The following is a 15,358-nucleotide window of genomic DNA, read 5'->3' as shown; positions in this document are numbered from 1 at the left end:
GAACTTATTCTAACTATCATTTTGATACTTTGAAGTACATTTTTAGCTCCATTCTTTCAATTGTTATACTTTAATAAAGTATTCCTGTGTTAGCCTATGGAACCTAGGGGCTTTAATGGGTGAAAATGAAATTGTTGTTTTTTTCCGTCACCAGGGCATATACCACTTATAGTTACAAAGCACCCTACCCTTGGAGCACCTACGGGAGACATTAAAGGTGACTTATAAGTAAATATAAAGTAGTTTGAGAATTTGGAAGTACCTTTAATTCCAAAGACGAGTTTGGATATAATTTAAATTTAAAAGTATCCTGCAAGGCACTGCTGGCTTTTCAAATGAGTCAAAATGGAAAAAGTTGATGTTAATATGAGTAGCGATACATTTATATATGTGACCGAAATCACGTCCTTTTTAACAAATTCACCCTTTGTGAACTCCATTTCAATGCTGACTCACAACTACGTAGTCAGGAAAGCACTGAGACCTAGGGACGCAGTTAATGAATGATAAGTAACAGGTGGGGTGATACGTAGCCGGCAGAAAAACATCTGAACAGGAAATCCCAGATCAAGCCCACAGATAGGTGCAGCAACACCAACAGTCCAGGGAAGATTGTCCCCAATAAAGCACACATGGCTGTGGGGTTACACACATAGTTAAAAAACATTGTAAAGTCAGATGACATGTGAGTTAGGAACATATAGCCAATCAGGACACAGCACACACAGCACATGCAGTGATAATGCGCTCTCCATGCCAGACATCTGGACACGTTACCCACCCACCACATTGTGTCCACGCAAGGTAGAGCCCCTCATGAATTATCTATTGAACAATTAATTTATGACTCCAAAGGCAGCAACTTGCATTCCATACTATACACGGATCACCAGAATTGTTTATGGCATACAATGAACTGTACTCTAAATTGAGACAGTCCACAGAACCTATGCCTGTAACTGATCTCCCAGCCACATTAAACAAACTGTTTCTGTTTTGCCAAATGCCTCTTGTCTCTTGTTTTTCAAATGTATTTCATGTTCAAGCAACATTTTGGTGAGACACCATCACAGTTGAATGGTATCTTGAACCCGACTGCAGCCAAAGGAAGGGGAACCCTCCCGGACGGATTCACATTTGCGCCGCAAGGAAGGTGTGCAGAGACCGCAGTTGATAGGAAGTTCTGCTGAATCCACGGGGCGGAGGTCTGTCCTGAATTAGCCATCACAGAGGGTAAGAGAGTACATCAGAGCATCTGGCATATGGCAAACTAGGAAGAAGTGTAAAAAGATAACCTGAGCATCCTGCCACTGACAGAATGTGGCATATTTTCCAATGTTATATGTCTTAGCTGAGCAGTTATAAGGCTGCCTCGGAGGTGACCTCATGGAAGTAACCTTTTTTTGATAGTCAGCACACTAGGAAAGGTGAATATTTATTGTATTGCCCTTTATGTCTCCCAGGGCGCTATTTGTGTGATAGAGCTATCTCATATTTTTTTGTCTAAAAGGGTTTCTCAGTGCTACTGGTTTCATAAAACTGTTGGTATCTGAAGGGAGTGAGAGGTGTTGGTCGCTTGCACCACTGTGCATAACATAGATGGTATGCTTGGCCCTTCGATGCGATACAGGGTGTGATTAGGACATTTAGGGAAAAAGAATTGCACCTGGGAAACTAGGTGTAACTTGTGTGTGGCCAAGAGGGGCCTGTGGTTTTTGAATTATTACCTTTTTCCCGCAAACAATTGCTATTACCTTTGTCCCGGAGCCGATATTGGCAGACTATCAGGCTCACTTAGCACCGTGTAATGTGCAGAACGTCCCCTGCACTAGGAGCAGGCTAAGAGATTTTTGACAAAGCAATCATTTTTTCTCTGTCAGTTTTTTGTTGAGTTGGTGTAATATATACATGATGTTATGGTACTGTTATTTGTTGCAAACCATATTGTGTACAAGAACCGATCAGAGATTGTCCTAAAACATTGCATTTTCTCATCTACGTCTCAATATTTCAAATGATGGTACTGTTATTTCTTACAAACTGTATTTAACGCCAAAAGTTAATATCATTCAGATACTGGTTTTTTTAAATTGCACTTTTCTTCTATGTTGCAAACCTCCGTCATCCCTGTCATCTGTGTTTATTGAAATGTTCATATTGAATTGCCTGATGCATCTGAAGACAGCACTGAGCTCGCAGTAATCAATTATAGGAGTACACCACATACATTTTCCCCATGAGTAAATCAAAACAAAGATGCCCCAAGAAGAGTGAAATTGTATTTTGTCCACTAAAACTACAAACCTCATCATGAATTCCCCATTGAAACACATGCAAACCAGGTTCCCCGCACAGGCTAAATAACTTAATAGGATTTGCCAAAAATGGGACGCACACACAAAGGCACACAAATTTCCCTGGCCTAAGAAGGGAACTTTTCACACTAACACTTTTGAACACATGAGAACACATATACAAACTAAATACACAGGACGAAAGAAAGACAGGAGCGAGGTATTATCAGAATTATGGGCCATCTTTGAGGAGGCCTAGAATGGTAATCCTCCATAACCGATAGCAAGCAAGGCGTCAGCACCTTCCCCACCATATGTAAGTATGGAGGTGCTCATGCCAGCTTTCCCAGCATTACGGCACTCCAATCCACCAATAGTAGGAGCCGGCGGGCCCCCACACCGAAAGACAAATGGATAGACCCAAGCATGAGACAATTTAAGCGCAATCCTCTGACATAGTCCCCAGAAGATTGACCCTCCATCTACCACGTCTGACACATAGAACCTCAGCAGCAGGAAGAACACGCACTCCCACTGGTTCAAACTAACATACACGAGGGAAGGGAGATATGTGGTGGTTCTAGATAGTGACACAGCAAGTGGGGGTGAGAAAGGGAGCCCCAGTTCCCCGGGAACGGGTAACGGGAGTGAGGCTACAGGATTTCCCCAGTAACCAAGGGGGTAAATCAGGAACCAATACTCAAAGAAGAAAACGCCCACAACCACACATGCCTCGTACTGATAACCACAGGCCAACCTGAGGAAGAACCTGTGGTCACAGTACTCCTGAATTATACAACATATAGCTTCCTAAGAAGCATGGGGGTGACAAGGTCAGGCTTAAGGGAAGGGATAGTCCCCTTTGCCAAAGACACTAAAGTTATGCAAGTCTCTTTGGGAACGGCGACAAGGAACCCCTTTCACAAAACCCCTCAAACTAGAGATAGGAGGGAGTCGCGTGAGAGTACAGCTATTATGTTTTCCCTCATCTCCAAACAATCTATTAGCATGAGGCTTGATGGTCAAACTACAAATGACCATCCAGTTCTCCGACGATGGACCTATTGCCTACTTCTCCCCTTGAGCTCCTTTCTGAGACCTGTGCCATTAAAACACCCCCACATCACAGTTAGGCAAGCGGACCCATCACCTGTCAACAAGACTGCTTTCACTGAGGCAGTCTCAGAGAACATTCTCGGAATCTTGCGAATTCGTTAGGCAGTGGGTACGTCATGCACACTGTCTCCTACTTGAGGCTGCTCAAATAGCAAAAGCCTTCATAGCCAATAAAGTTTTGGAGGAGGAAGAGAGTCTTGATTGCACCAATAACGCGCCTTTAAGAACGCTGAGCTGCCACAACTACAGAGCCTTTGTGCCCTGAGTGGTGGTGAAGACGAAGTTTCCTGATGCTATGTGGTGCACTCGATTTGCCTAAGGACCCCTTACCACTGTTGAATACTTTGCCCGAACCTTTAGGCATTATAAAGAGGGCTACACATAACAGCAGCATAAACCCAGCAAAAAGAAAATACCCCCACTGGAAGAAGGCCATGTATGAAACGGGTGGACAGTCACATGTACCCTCCACTCTGCGACCCACGAGAATGGTCTCTAAATGAGATCAAACCCAGAGGGACTCTTCTGAGTTCATCCAACACAAATTAAGAAGACCACCCTCAAGGAGGTTGTGTTGACTGCAAGCGCACAAATGGCTCCAGTCCTAAAGGGGGCTCCACAGCAAAACCTCAGAGGGTTTCAACCCACCTATTGTAGTAGAGGCCAGGGAGGTTGGCAACAAGAAGACCCTAGGGAGTGCTACTATTGCCACATGAGGGACCATCTCGTAGCCAGATGACAGTTAAAGGCGTACCATGAGCAGAGATCGATGGGCCAGGGCCAGCCACCACAAAACCCTATAAATGATCACCCACATAATCAAGCACAGGGGAATTAGATAAATCTTACATTCAGCAGCAGGGAGGTCCGCCAGCTGCCACACCCCCACAGCAGGGATCAGGTAGTTGGACAAACACATGGCCACAGCAACTGCAGATAGGGAACACAGCCTAAAAGTGAATGGGGTGCAACCTAAGCAGGGAGGGGTAACTGTCTGGGGAGGTGATGCCTTCCCACAATCACAGAATCAAAATGCACAGTAAAGATAAACTCCCAGCATATATAAGACTAAATAGCACCCATTCACCATGTTCCCCCAAAAATGGTATCAACCCACAAGAATGGCCAATAAGACAACATTGGGAATTCAAACTTTACTGGCATTCAGGGTTTCAGGCCTGCTCCATGTGTTCTTTTGACTGAGTAGCTTCACTAAAGTTCACCATCAGGTCACCTGCGGGAGCCAAGGACCCACTCTGCTGCTGCCCCACACCCCAGGACGAAGTTGGCTGGCCACACCCCAGGGGAAGGTCAGTCTGATGAGGGGGCTGGAGGCTCCCAGATAAAATATTTAAAAACCAGACACAAAATCCCCGCATTCGAAGTCAATCGGGATGGGTTCCAATGACGAAGTAGAAAGGTCACCATTCTCCGGCATCAGGGAGAACCATGTTTTCTTCATGGCGTGGTAATACAACCGCGCCCCCCAAAAGCTAAAAGCCCCCCGGCCAATGGAGGCCCCCTTCCGGTACGAAAACAAAGCTGTCCTCAGTGTTGGAAGCCAGGATTCCCGTACACCTGGATGATAAAAAAACTACAAGCTCCACAGCGCACGCACAAAGAACCAATAAGATGCAAGGCGTCCACATGGCGTTGAGTCAGTTGGAGGGTTCACCAGGGTGGCGAGGCATTCCAAATTACTGAGGCAGTCCTTGTTCATCATCATCACCCGGAAGACTTTGCCAACAGTTTTTGGCCAAAGTCCCAGGTTTTTCATGTTTTTGTGTTCCCAGCACTGTTTTTCTGATGTTTTCAATTTGTGAAATCTGAACACCGTGCCATACCCTGCCAAAATAACGGCAAAAGCACACCAGCTCAATAGAAGATCCTAGCCACAAGCCAGGAACAGCAGACCCACATGTGCTGAAAGGAAGCAGTATGTGGTCCGAGGGAGAGGGGGGTACCTGGGAAAGGGGATCCACAATGTCAACAGCAGCTCCAGATAAGGGTAGGACACTGGATGTGCTTACCCCCATATTAGGCCTAGCGATTAACAGACGCCCCAAGCCTTGCATGCACCATCCAGAAAAAGCAGTAGGCCTTGACCTCGGACACCACAAGACAGCATAAGTAGGGGTAAATGGGAGCCACAGAGCAATCTCCGACCCCCTCTGCCTCATGATAAATGAAGTAGTAGATCAAGTTGAGATATTTAGCACCATATGGGAGGGTCACATTGTACACCAAATGCCAGGAGAGATGCACACAAAAAGGGATCTTGGGGCATGTTGCAACCGCCAACAGCACTCAATAGCGACACACCCCCTCATCGCACAGTCCTGTGCACATATAGGCCCAACTCACACCAATAGCGACCCACCATGCGCACATCAGGCGAGAAGCGCTCTTAGGTAGCTAGTGGCGCCCATGGTGCCCTTCCTAAAACAGGAGGCGATCCATCCTTGTGCTCATGAGACCATCCCATAAATATTTTGAGCCACTTCAAGCATCCAGCTAGGTGTAGAGGGAGGGTCTTAGCAGCTCACAATAAAATAGATTGACACATTCAAAAACCATTAATCTCCCTAAATTTCCTCAGAAAACTATCAAAGGATACACTGACAGGGACCACCTTCCATGCCCCACTAAAAAACCCGACTGGTGGAGTGTGAGAAACACTCCCCTAAGAAAAATATAGGAACCCTAGGAGAAAACATTAAATATGGTGCACATGTAATCTTTCTGAATTAACAAATTAATCAAGTTCATATCCGAACAGGTCAACCACAAAGTCTAAAAATGCACCACCAACCAGCTGTTATATCAAACACCCCAGGACAGAAAAGAAGCCTTTTGGGGATCCATACCAAGACCTGCAATGTCCAATAACAAGTTATGTACCTATATGTAGCCCCTGTCGATTATGGGTGGTACTGCACCTTTTCACTGCTAAGGAGCTGCCTACCCAAGTGGAGTTTGTTAACACAGCACCCTTTTGCACAACACGTGGTATCAGCACGTGACCACAGTGGGCTCCCTGACATCAGCCAGATCATGTTTTGCAACTTTATGCAGAATTAGGGCTAAACTCCAACCCAGCAAGGTAGAGCCCCACAGGATAGTAGTGAATCTGACCTGATATGAAACCAAATCAATGGCTTTTATACCTTTTCACCGAGCCTAGTGAGATACAAACCAAGCTGGACAGGATGCGCAGAAAGAGCACCATAGGGTAGGACACTGTTCGGCCCCGAGACTTCCCAGAGAAGAGATTTTTGAAGGTAGCAAAACGCCCAACTCAATGCACAAACATGTTCACTCCGGCCTCCATTTGTGGTCAAAGGGTGGCCCTTAGCTTTTCTGAGGTGACTTTCTTTAACAACAAGTGGACTCCCAACATAGAATTACTGTGTAGGGTCGTCCAGCTCGCGGATAAAAAGGGGAATGAGTTACATGGGAGAGGGTTGAATGAGAGCATAGCCAATCAATGTCAGGAAACCTGGGATACTGAGGTGGGTGGATGCACTCAGCTATAAGGGAAGGAGCAACCCCTAATAGTACAGAAAATTACACTGTATTCCTTGTGTTTCAGAGGTACAGGAACGCTTCCACTGGGCATGAATGAGAACTGCTGCATGAATATGCCCATAACAGATATGCAATGGGGCACCTCCAAGTTGATGGATTTCTAATGGCAGTGCGGCAAGTTTGCCTATACTCAGATCATCCCAGAATGGTGCTGACTCTGCTCCATGGTCACCATGTGGATGGTGGATTATCTGACAGACGCTGTAAATCCATAATTAAGTGGAAACCACTACAGCTGCAGAAACACAAAATTCTAGTGGCCCCACTTACACTGCATGCCACTTACGACCCTGGTCATTTCCAGTTCCAAAGAAGAACTGTGAGCCTTCTACCAGCATCCGTTGTGGAAGAAGACAACGTTGCTGCATCAAGCTCGTGAAAAAAGAACTGCGGATTAGTTTGGCTGGGCTTAGTAGAAGGACATTACTGAAGAATTCAGACTATTCACTGGCACACAAGTTTCGGCAGGCGGGTTGTTACCCTTCTTCACTCTACAGACAAAAGCCAATCTCTGCTGGTTGCAAATAACCAGGTGGGAAATGCTTAAAATGATGAACAGCACTGAGCTTGGCCTTAATTCAATCAAATAAGAATTGCGAGCGGTCTACCTCATGGTAGTGCAGCATTGATATGTGTTTTGGACTAGATGACAGCATTAGAGGGAGGGGTGTGCCAAGATCGGTGCAGCCTGCTGCACCTTCATTACAAGGAATGATGTAGACAATAAGGCATTGACTCCTGCCATCTAAGGAATTCACCACTTACAAAGAGACATGCATGAAGAGGGAGGTGCCTCTAAGCAGAAGTGGTTTTCGAATTGGTTCTCCTGGCTCCCTTGTTGGATCTCCAGTCTGTGCACATCATTGTTGCAAGTTTTCATTGTGTTCTTGTTTTTGTTTAGATCCGTGCAATTGGGGATTTCCTGCTGTAAAAATGCAGCCCTAAAACTGGGAAAAATGCAAGTCATTAGGAAAGTAGTGGTTGTTAAAAGTGAACATAAAGAATAAGAGGGACCCAATAAAGAGAGGCATGCAATGGGTGTTGCTTGGTGCATTCCAAGCATCATCCATGGCTTTTTGACACTGCCCCAGATTTATGAGAAATTGTAAATCTGAGGCAACGCCAAAAACTAGGAAGGCACAACGAGGAGAAATATTTTTATTTCTCCTTGTTTTTCCTTTTTCTGCAGCACACATAGAAAGAGGGAAAAGTCTCTTGTGATTGTTTTTGTGCTGGAAGGTTTTCCTTCCTCACGAAAATAATCATCCTTGCAACACATGCACCCTTGCACTATGGTGCAAAGGTGCCTGCATTGACGCACGGCAGCACATTGTGTGCCAGTGCAGGGGAAAAGGACAGCAATGCCCCATATCTGAAAGATACGGCTCATTCGTGCCCTTTCCTTTTGCCGAAGGGCAGCACAGCAGGAAGGCCTGCAGTGCTGCCCTACGGCAAAACCTCATAAATGAGGCTCTCGATATTTATCTGGTGTTTTAAATAACTTAATAACTTAACAGGTAAACCTGCCACAGTTTAACAGGGGAAAAATACACGGTATTCATCATATCATGCGGATTTTGGTGGCTAAACACCAAAATACACATGTTATTCCTCAATAGCTCAAAATAGGTTGCATTTATTGCACTCAATAAATAATGTACCCCATGGTATCTTTGTTTACCATGAATTATAACTACCTCTTATACTCATAACCAGGCCCTTAGTATATTCATAAGAGAGGCTTAACCCAAAGTTTTTGAAATAGACTTGGCTGGAAAAAGTCAATTTTTAAGAAATTGCTTTTTCTGTTGTGATATTGCAGGATTTGTGGTGTATTGTCTTTCAGTAATCTAGTAACATCTATAAACCTTACTGGTGTGGGGGATTTTCCTCTGTGACCGAGGCAATGGAAGTCTTCTGCAGCACATCAGTTAATTGGACATTTTCCCCAGTGACTGCAAAAAGACCTTTGAAGAACACATGGAGTATAGAAACCGAAGAGTCATACAACCCCATAAACCTGGCTCATGTCCACTAAGCGCCTCTAGCCAAGGTTTCTCCACAGGTCAGCAGCTGTTTCAGAGCTCACATAATTTATCCATGAAAAACATCTTCTTGAAGCTAATTGCCCAGCAGCTGAAGCCAAATGCTCACAGCTAATTCAAGCCTCATGTTCCCTGAAGGACAAATCAAGAAACTGACTTCTCTAGTACTTGTAAATGTCCTTGGGAGTTCAAATTCAAGGATAAGGTTAGAAGAGCCCTACCAAAGTTATGCTGCAGGGACAGTGACACAAAAGGGGGTGGTGAAAAAAAAGGGGGTGGTGATGGACGGAGCATCAGAACCAATCAAACACTCACACCCAGTCAACAGATCTGGTCCTAGGAAGCTTGTTTCCGGTCCAGGCAAGACATGGCTTGGCAGTTCGGGCTGGACTGTTCCCATGAGGCACAGGGTCAGACTGATTTGCATATGGCCATGTCTGAACTGGGGTGGCAGAGTGGGTTAAAGAACGGTGATGGATCAAACCCAGATCTGTTGACTGGGTGGGAGTGTTTGATTGGTTCTGATGCTCCGTCCATAACCACCCCCTTTTGTACCGCTTTGTTTGCCACAAGTTGGCAGGGTATGCTCAGACGTGAGTCCCTTGCTCACTTTGCCACTGGATTCAAGCAAGCCTGGCTGAAGACGGCTGAAATGCCACAAACCGGTCCTAGGAAGCTTGTTTCCGGTCCAGGGAAAGCATGGGTGGGCAGTTCGGGCTGGACTGTTCCCATGAGGCACAGGGTCAGACTGATTTGCATATGGCCATGTCTGAACTGGGGTGGCAGAGTGGGTTAAAGAACGGTGATGGATCAAACCCAGATCTGTTGACTGGGTGGGAGTGTTTGATTGGTTCTGATGCTCCGTCCATCACCACCTCCTTTTGTACTGCTTTGTTCGCCATAAGTTGGCAGGGTATGCTCAGACGTGAGTCCCTTGCTCACTTTGCCACTGGATTCAAGCAAGTCTGGCTGAAGACGGCTGAAATGCCAGAAACCGGTCCTAGGAAGCTTGTTTCCGGTCCAGGGAAGGCATGGCTTGGCAGTTCGGGCTGGACTGTTCCCATGAGGCACAGGGTCAGACTGATTTGCATATGGCCATGTCTGAACTGGGGTGGCAGAGTGGGCTAAAGAACGGTGATGGATCAAACTCAGATCTGTTGACTGGGTGTGAGTGTTTGATTGGTTCTGATGCTCCGTCCATCACCACCCCATTTTGTACCGCTTTGTTCGCCATAAGTTGGCAGGGTATGCTCAGAGGTGAGTCCCTTGCTCACTTTGCCACTGGATTCAAGCAAGCCTGGCTGAAGACGGCTGAAATGCCAGAAACCGGTCCTAGGAAGCTTGTTTCCGGTCCAGGGAAGGCATGGCTTGGCAGTTCGGGCTGGACTGTTCCCATGAGGCACAGGGTCAGACTGATTTGCATATGGCCATGTCTGAACTGGGGTGGCAGAGTGGGCTAAAGAACGGTGATGGATCAAGCCCAGATCTGTTGACTGGGTGTGAGTGTTTGATTGGCTCAGATGCTCCGTCCATCACCACCTCCTTTTGTACTGCAGGGACAGTGACAACCAGTGTGAACTCATCCTTTCTGTGTATTTCCGGTTCTCGATTAGAGGTTGCATGGCTCTGCATGACTATTTGAGAAAATCTCATGGCATGATATGGGAAGCGATATTCCAACCTACCCTCCACAAGTTGCAATGCTCAGCACCTTAACTCTCCCACTAATCATACAGTTTTATCATACTGATGATTGAAAGATTTGGTTTTAAGACAACAAGCTTTTTTGAGGGGGTTTGGAGGAAAAATGGCAATGGGTTTGAGTCCTGGAAAATGACATAGAGATTGATACTTTGATACTTAGAAAATGTTTCTGTTTTATGGCTAATTGCACCCCCCCCCCCCCCGGGCTATGCAGAAAAAAAACAGTGCTATAAAAAAAAGCCTAATGTGTTTCTTCCTCATCTTACCATGCAATTCCGGTCCCCTGGTGCTTTTTCAATAGACCTTCATTTTGGACATTGCATGCTCTGAAGCAGTCATCTTGATGACATGCCATTCACAAAACAATGCAAAAAAGCCACAAACAATTGCTGGAAAGATACTGAAAGCAGCTTGAGTGAGAGGTGAATGTAATTACAAAAAAAAAAAAAAATAAGTACAAACTCCACTACAGGTTCGAAGATCCCACAGTATATGCACTGAAACAACATGTGTGTTAAGGTAGTTGTGATTGTTGAGAATGGTTGGTTTACAGATAAAGTAGCAATGTAAAGCTTAAGTCAGCATCAAGGTCCCTATGTAGCACAGTATGTAAAGTACTCTCAAAATCAGCATAAGTACCATTATCTGTAATGCTGCAAGTCACAATGCAAGGGAAGGCTTATAACTAACATAATAATGCAGATTGGTGTTTGGAGTGGTATTCAAAATTAGCAATAGTTACTATCCGGTCAGAAACAAGGAATATCTGGCACATTGAGCCCAGTGGCACTAACAATGAGGCAAAGTGAGGATTTATAGTATAGTGTTAGCAAGCAAAGATGATTTAAACGGTAAGTGATAAATGGTTTATTGATAATAAAGAAGTACCAAATGAACATAGAAATCTGTTCCACTGAGGGTTACACAAAAGTAAGTGTATTTTGGACACAATAGGACCACAGCATACCTGAGGGAACCTGCTAACAGAGAGTATCCTTGCCATAGGTAGAGCGCCGGATGTCAGACCATCTCCAAGGAAGCCAGCCAGCTTGGGGATCAAACGACAGCTGTAGTTTGGGATTATCTCTTTCCCTCCTGAGAGCTCCTGCAGAGTGCCCTCAATGGCCACCACCTCAGAGGAACATGAGTCATAAATGTGAAAACCCAAGGTAATGTTGGATAAGAAACCAGGACTTCTATTGATTTCACCGATGGCAAACTCCATTGCAAGGACACTTTGATAGAAATCTGTATAAATCCTGGTGAGGGCAAAAAACATATGAATACCAAGGAATATATATATTTTTTAAAGTTTTTATTTACAATTTTTAGACAAATACAATACGCATCTATCACCCCTCAGATATCTGGGGAGTTTATTAGATTAACAAGGATTGACAAAGAAATGCAGTTTCTTCCTACATTATATTCAACAGGCTGTTTGTGTTGTCATTCCATCATAGCATAAGACATCTTTGCGTCCAGTCGGCCAGCCAAGGCCTCTCAGGAAGTTATGCCGGACATAGCCTATTTTGCATTGCAAGAGTCCATAAATCTTATCATGGAGAATGAATAAAAAAGAGAGCGCCAGGTGGAGGGAGGGAAGGTCTCTCTGGCCATCGAGTACAAAGCGATCTTGGAATTCCAGCAGTGCCAACACATCATATTGGGGCGCTCGCCTAGCGCCTGCTCAGCCAATATTGACGGGGTCGCCACCCGGTCAAGCATTTGAGCAGCGAGTTAGCTCTGCAATGGATCCCAAATGTTTTTTGGGTGTGCCTGCACCGACATTAGCTACCAAAACTCTGATAGCTGGTTATGGCAAACAGCTGCGTCCCTAAGCCAGTCAGCCACCCGGGGTTTCGGCTTGCGTTTCCAGTAAATCGCCACTCTCCTTTTAGCAAGTAGCTGAAGCATAACTTCTAGCCTCCGGTTTTCAGACTGTATATTGTACACATACCCAAGCAAGGCAACCAGCAGGGATCGTTAACATCTGTGCCCCATCACTTCCTCCAGTGCATCAAAGATGTTTCCCCAATACGACATGTCCCCGGGGCACGCCCACGCCACGTGTAGGAAGGAAGGGTTTGGCGCCCTACAACGTACACAGCATGTATAATCACTCAAGTCCACTTTGGGCATCCAAACAGGGGTCCTATATAGCCTATGGATAAATTTGAAGTGAATCAGATGCAAACTGTATTTGGGCAATAGCTCCCTGGCCTGAGCGCAGCAATATTCCCACACTCCCTCTTCAAAGGGGGCTCCCAGGCATTCCTCCCATCGACACTGTGCCGTTGGGGTGCTTTTTGGAGACTCACGCTGCATACCAGAGAATAGGCGAGTAATGAGCTTGCGAGATGATGGGTGGTTACAAATTTCTCCAGGACTCGGAATTTTGGTGGTACAATCGGGAATAAGTCATAAGTCATGCGCAATGCTGCTCCGAGCTGCAAATATGTCAATCTATCCATCATGCCTCATCCATGCTTATAAACACGCCGTCACGAAATGCACTCCCAAGCGTGTGAAGCTGTAGCTTCCGCAGTCATTGACGGACTCCTGCTTCAGCCACAAATAGGGAATGCAGGTTGTTTAGCGAGTGGTACGGACGGTGTGAACATAGAGTCTAGCCGTGCCCTGCGTCGAAGCTCCTGCCACCCCCAAGCTGTGCAGCCAACCAGATTGATTCCGGGCCAGGGGCGAAGTTGTCGCCGGAACATTGCCATATGCAGTGGGACCGGGTCTGCCTGATCGTTTTCTGGGACGGTGTGCGCCATAAACTGAGTTGGGTAGACCCAATGAAACCCAAAGTGGGCCTGCACGCAATTGTAGTACAGTTCCATATCTGGAGCGCCCAGTCCACCTTACCCAAACGGAATGGTGAGTGGCTCCTATGTGATTTGCGGCTGTCCACCCACTCAGACAAGGGATATCAGATTCAAACGGAGTTGTTTCTTGAATTCTTCAGTGAGGGGCAGCGGGAGGACGATAAAAACATACAAGAACTGGGGCAGTGCTACCAACTTGCTCCCTTTGCCACTGGATTCAAACTAGCCTGTGTGATGAGGGGTGTTACCTCAAAACAGGTCCCATGATGCTTATTTCCGGTTCAGGGAAGACCTGGCTTGGCATTTCGGGCTTGACTGTTCCCATGAGGCACAGGGTGAAGACTGATTTGCATATAGCTGGGCCTGAACTGAGGTGGCGAAGTGAGCTAAAGAATGATGATGAATTCAACCAAGATCTGTGACTGAGGGTGAGTGTCTGAAAAGTTTCAGTGCTCCGTCCATCATCTCCTTGTATTTGCTTTGTTTGCTCTAAGTTGGCAGGGTATGCCCAGACGTAGGTCCCTTGCTCACTTTGCCACTGGATTCAAGCTAGCCTGGCTGATGAAGGGTGTTACACAGTAACTGGTCCCAGGATGCTTGTTTCCGGTTCAGGGAAGACCTGGCTTGGCATTTCAGGCTGGACTGTTCCCATGAGGCACAGGGTCTGCATACAGCTGGGCCTGAACTGAAGTGGCGAAGTGAGCTAAAGAATGATGATGGATTCAACTCATATCTGTGACTGGGGGTGAGTGTCTGAAAAGTTTCAGCGCTCCGTCCATCATCTCCTTGTGCTTGCTTTGTTCACCATCTTAGCGATAGCAATCCAGCCTGCCAAAGACGGCGGGAGTGACATCCACTGGCGCAGCTGGCTCTACAGCCAATCCATCAATTTGCCATAATTATAGCGCCAATGTTCTTCAGGGTCCCGACTGATCCATATGCTCAAATACTTCACTGGGGAGTCTGCCCATTTGAGTGGGAACTCCGACTGGAACCATTCGGTGGCTGCAGTCAGCAGGAGGATCATGGACTTCCCCCAGTTGATCGCAACGCTCGAGAGGCCACCCAACCTGGTGATGTCACAGATTAGTGGGTCCAGGTTTGCTGCCGGGCGGTTGACATATAAGGTTACGTCGTCCGCATACAGTGATACTAGGATCACCCATGGTGTGAAATTGAGACCACGGTGCACGTGATGTTGCCGTAATCTGGCTGCAAGTGGCTCCATAGCCACAGCGAATAGGAGAGGTGACAGCAGGCAGCCTTGCCTCGTGCCAGGCGCCACACTGATTGGGGTGAGACCACTCCATTTATCCGCATTCTCGCAGTCGGGGATGTGTACAGAAGAGCAATATTTTGTAGGAAGAACGGGCTAAGACCAATAAGGGCGAGAAGTTTAAAAAGATAAGGCCACTCCAGGGTGTCAAATGCCTTGGCGGCTTCCAAATAAATGGTCGCCATGGGAAGAGAAGGATCAAACTCTTGGATGGTTGCAAACAGGGTATGAAAATTAAAGGACGTGCTCCTACCAGGAACGAAGCCACACTGGTCAGTTCTGAGCACTGTGGAGAGAAAGTGGAGTAACCAGGAAGCAAGCAATTTAGTGAGTATCTTGTTATTGTGATTGATCATGGACAGCGGCCCATAGGAGCCGCACCGCAAAGGGTCTTAGTCCGGCTTTAAAACAGTTATGATCAGTGCCTCTCGAAGGGAGGGGGAAGGAATCCTCACTCCAGTGCCTCCTCATACATGTTGAGGAGATGGGGCACAAGAAGAGGCA

At 46.3% G+C, this 15,358-nt stretch overlaps 1 protein-coding gene across 1 annotated transcript in view; it reads right to left on the bottom strand.

Moving 5' to 3' along the window:
- The window catches only part of LOC146796876 (vomeronasal type-2 receptor 26-like), a 117,443-nt gene that overhangs the window by 49,177 nt on the left and 52,908 nt on the right, over positions 1–15,358 (bottom strand). The window contains exon 3 of the mRNA XM_085631410.1: positions 11,715–12,006. Coding sequence (XP_085487536.1) covers positions 11,715–12,006 — 292 coding nt within the window. The remainder of the gene's footprint in view (positions 1–11,714; positions 12,007–15,358) is intronic.

This window comes from Triturus cristatus, chromosome 10 (assembly GCF_964204655.1).
Source record: "Triturus cristatus chromosome 10, aTriCri1.1, whole genome shotgun sequence".
In the NCBI taxonomy this organism is placed as follows: domain Eukaryota; kingdom Metazoa; phylum Chordata; class Amphibia; order Caudata; family Salamandridae; genus Triturus; species Triturus cristatus.
This window is presented reverse-complemented; position numbering and strand designations above follow the sequence as displayed.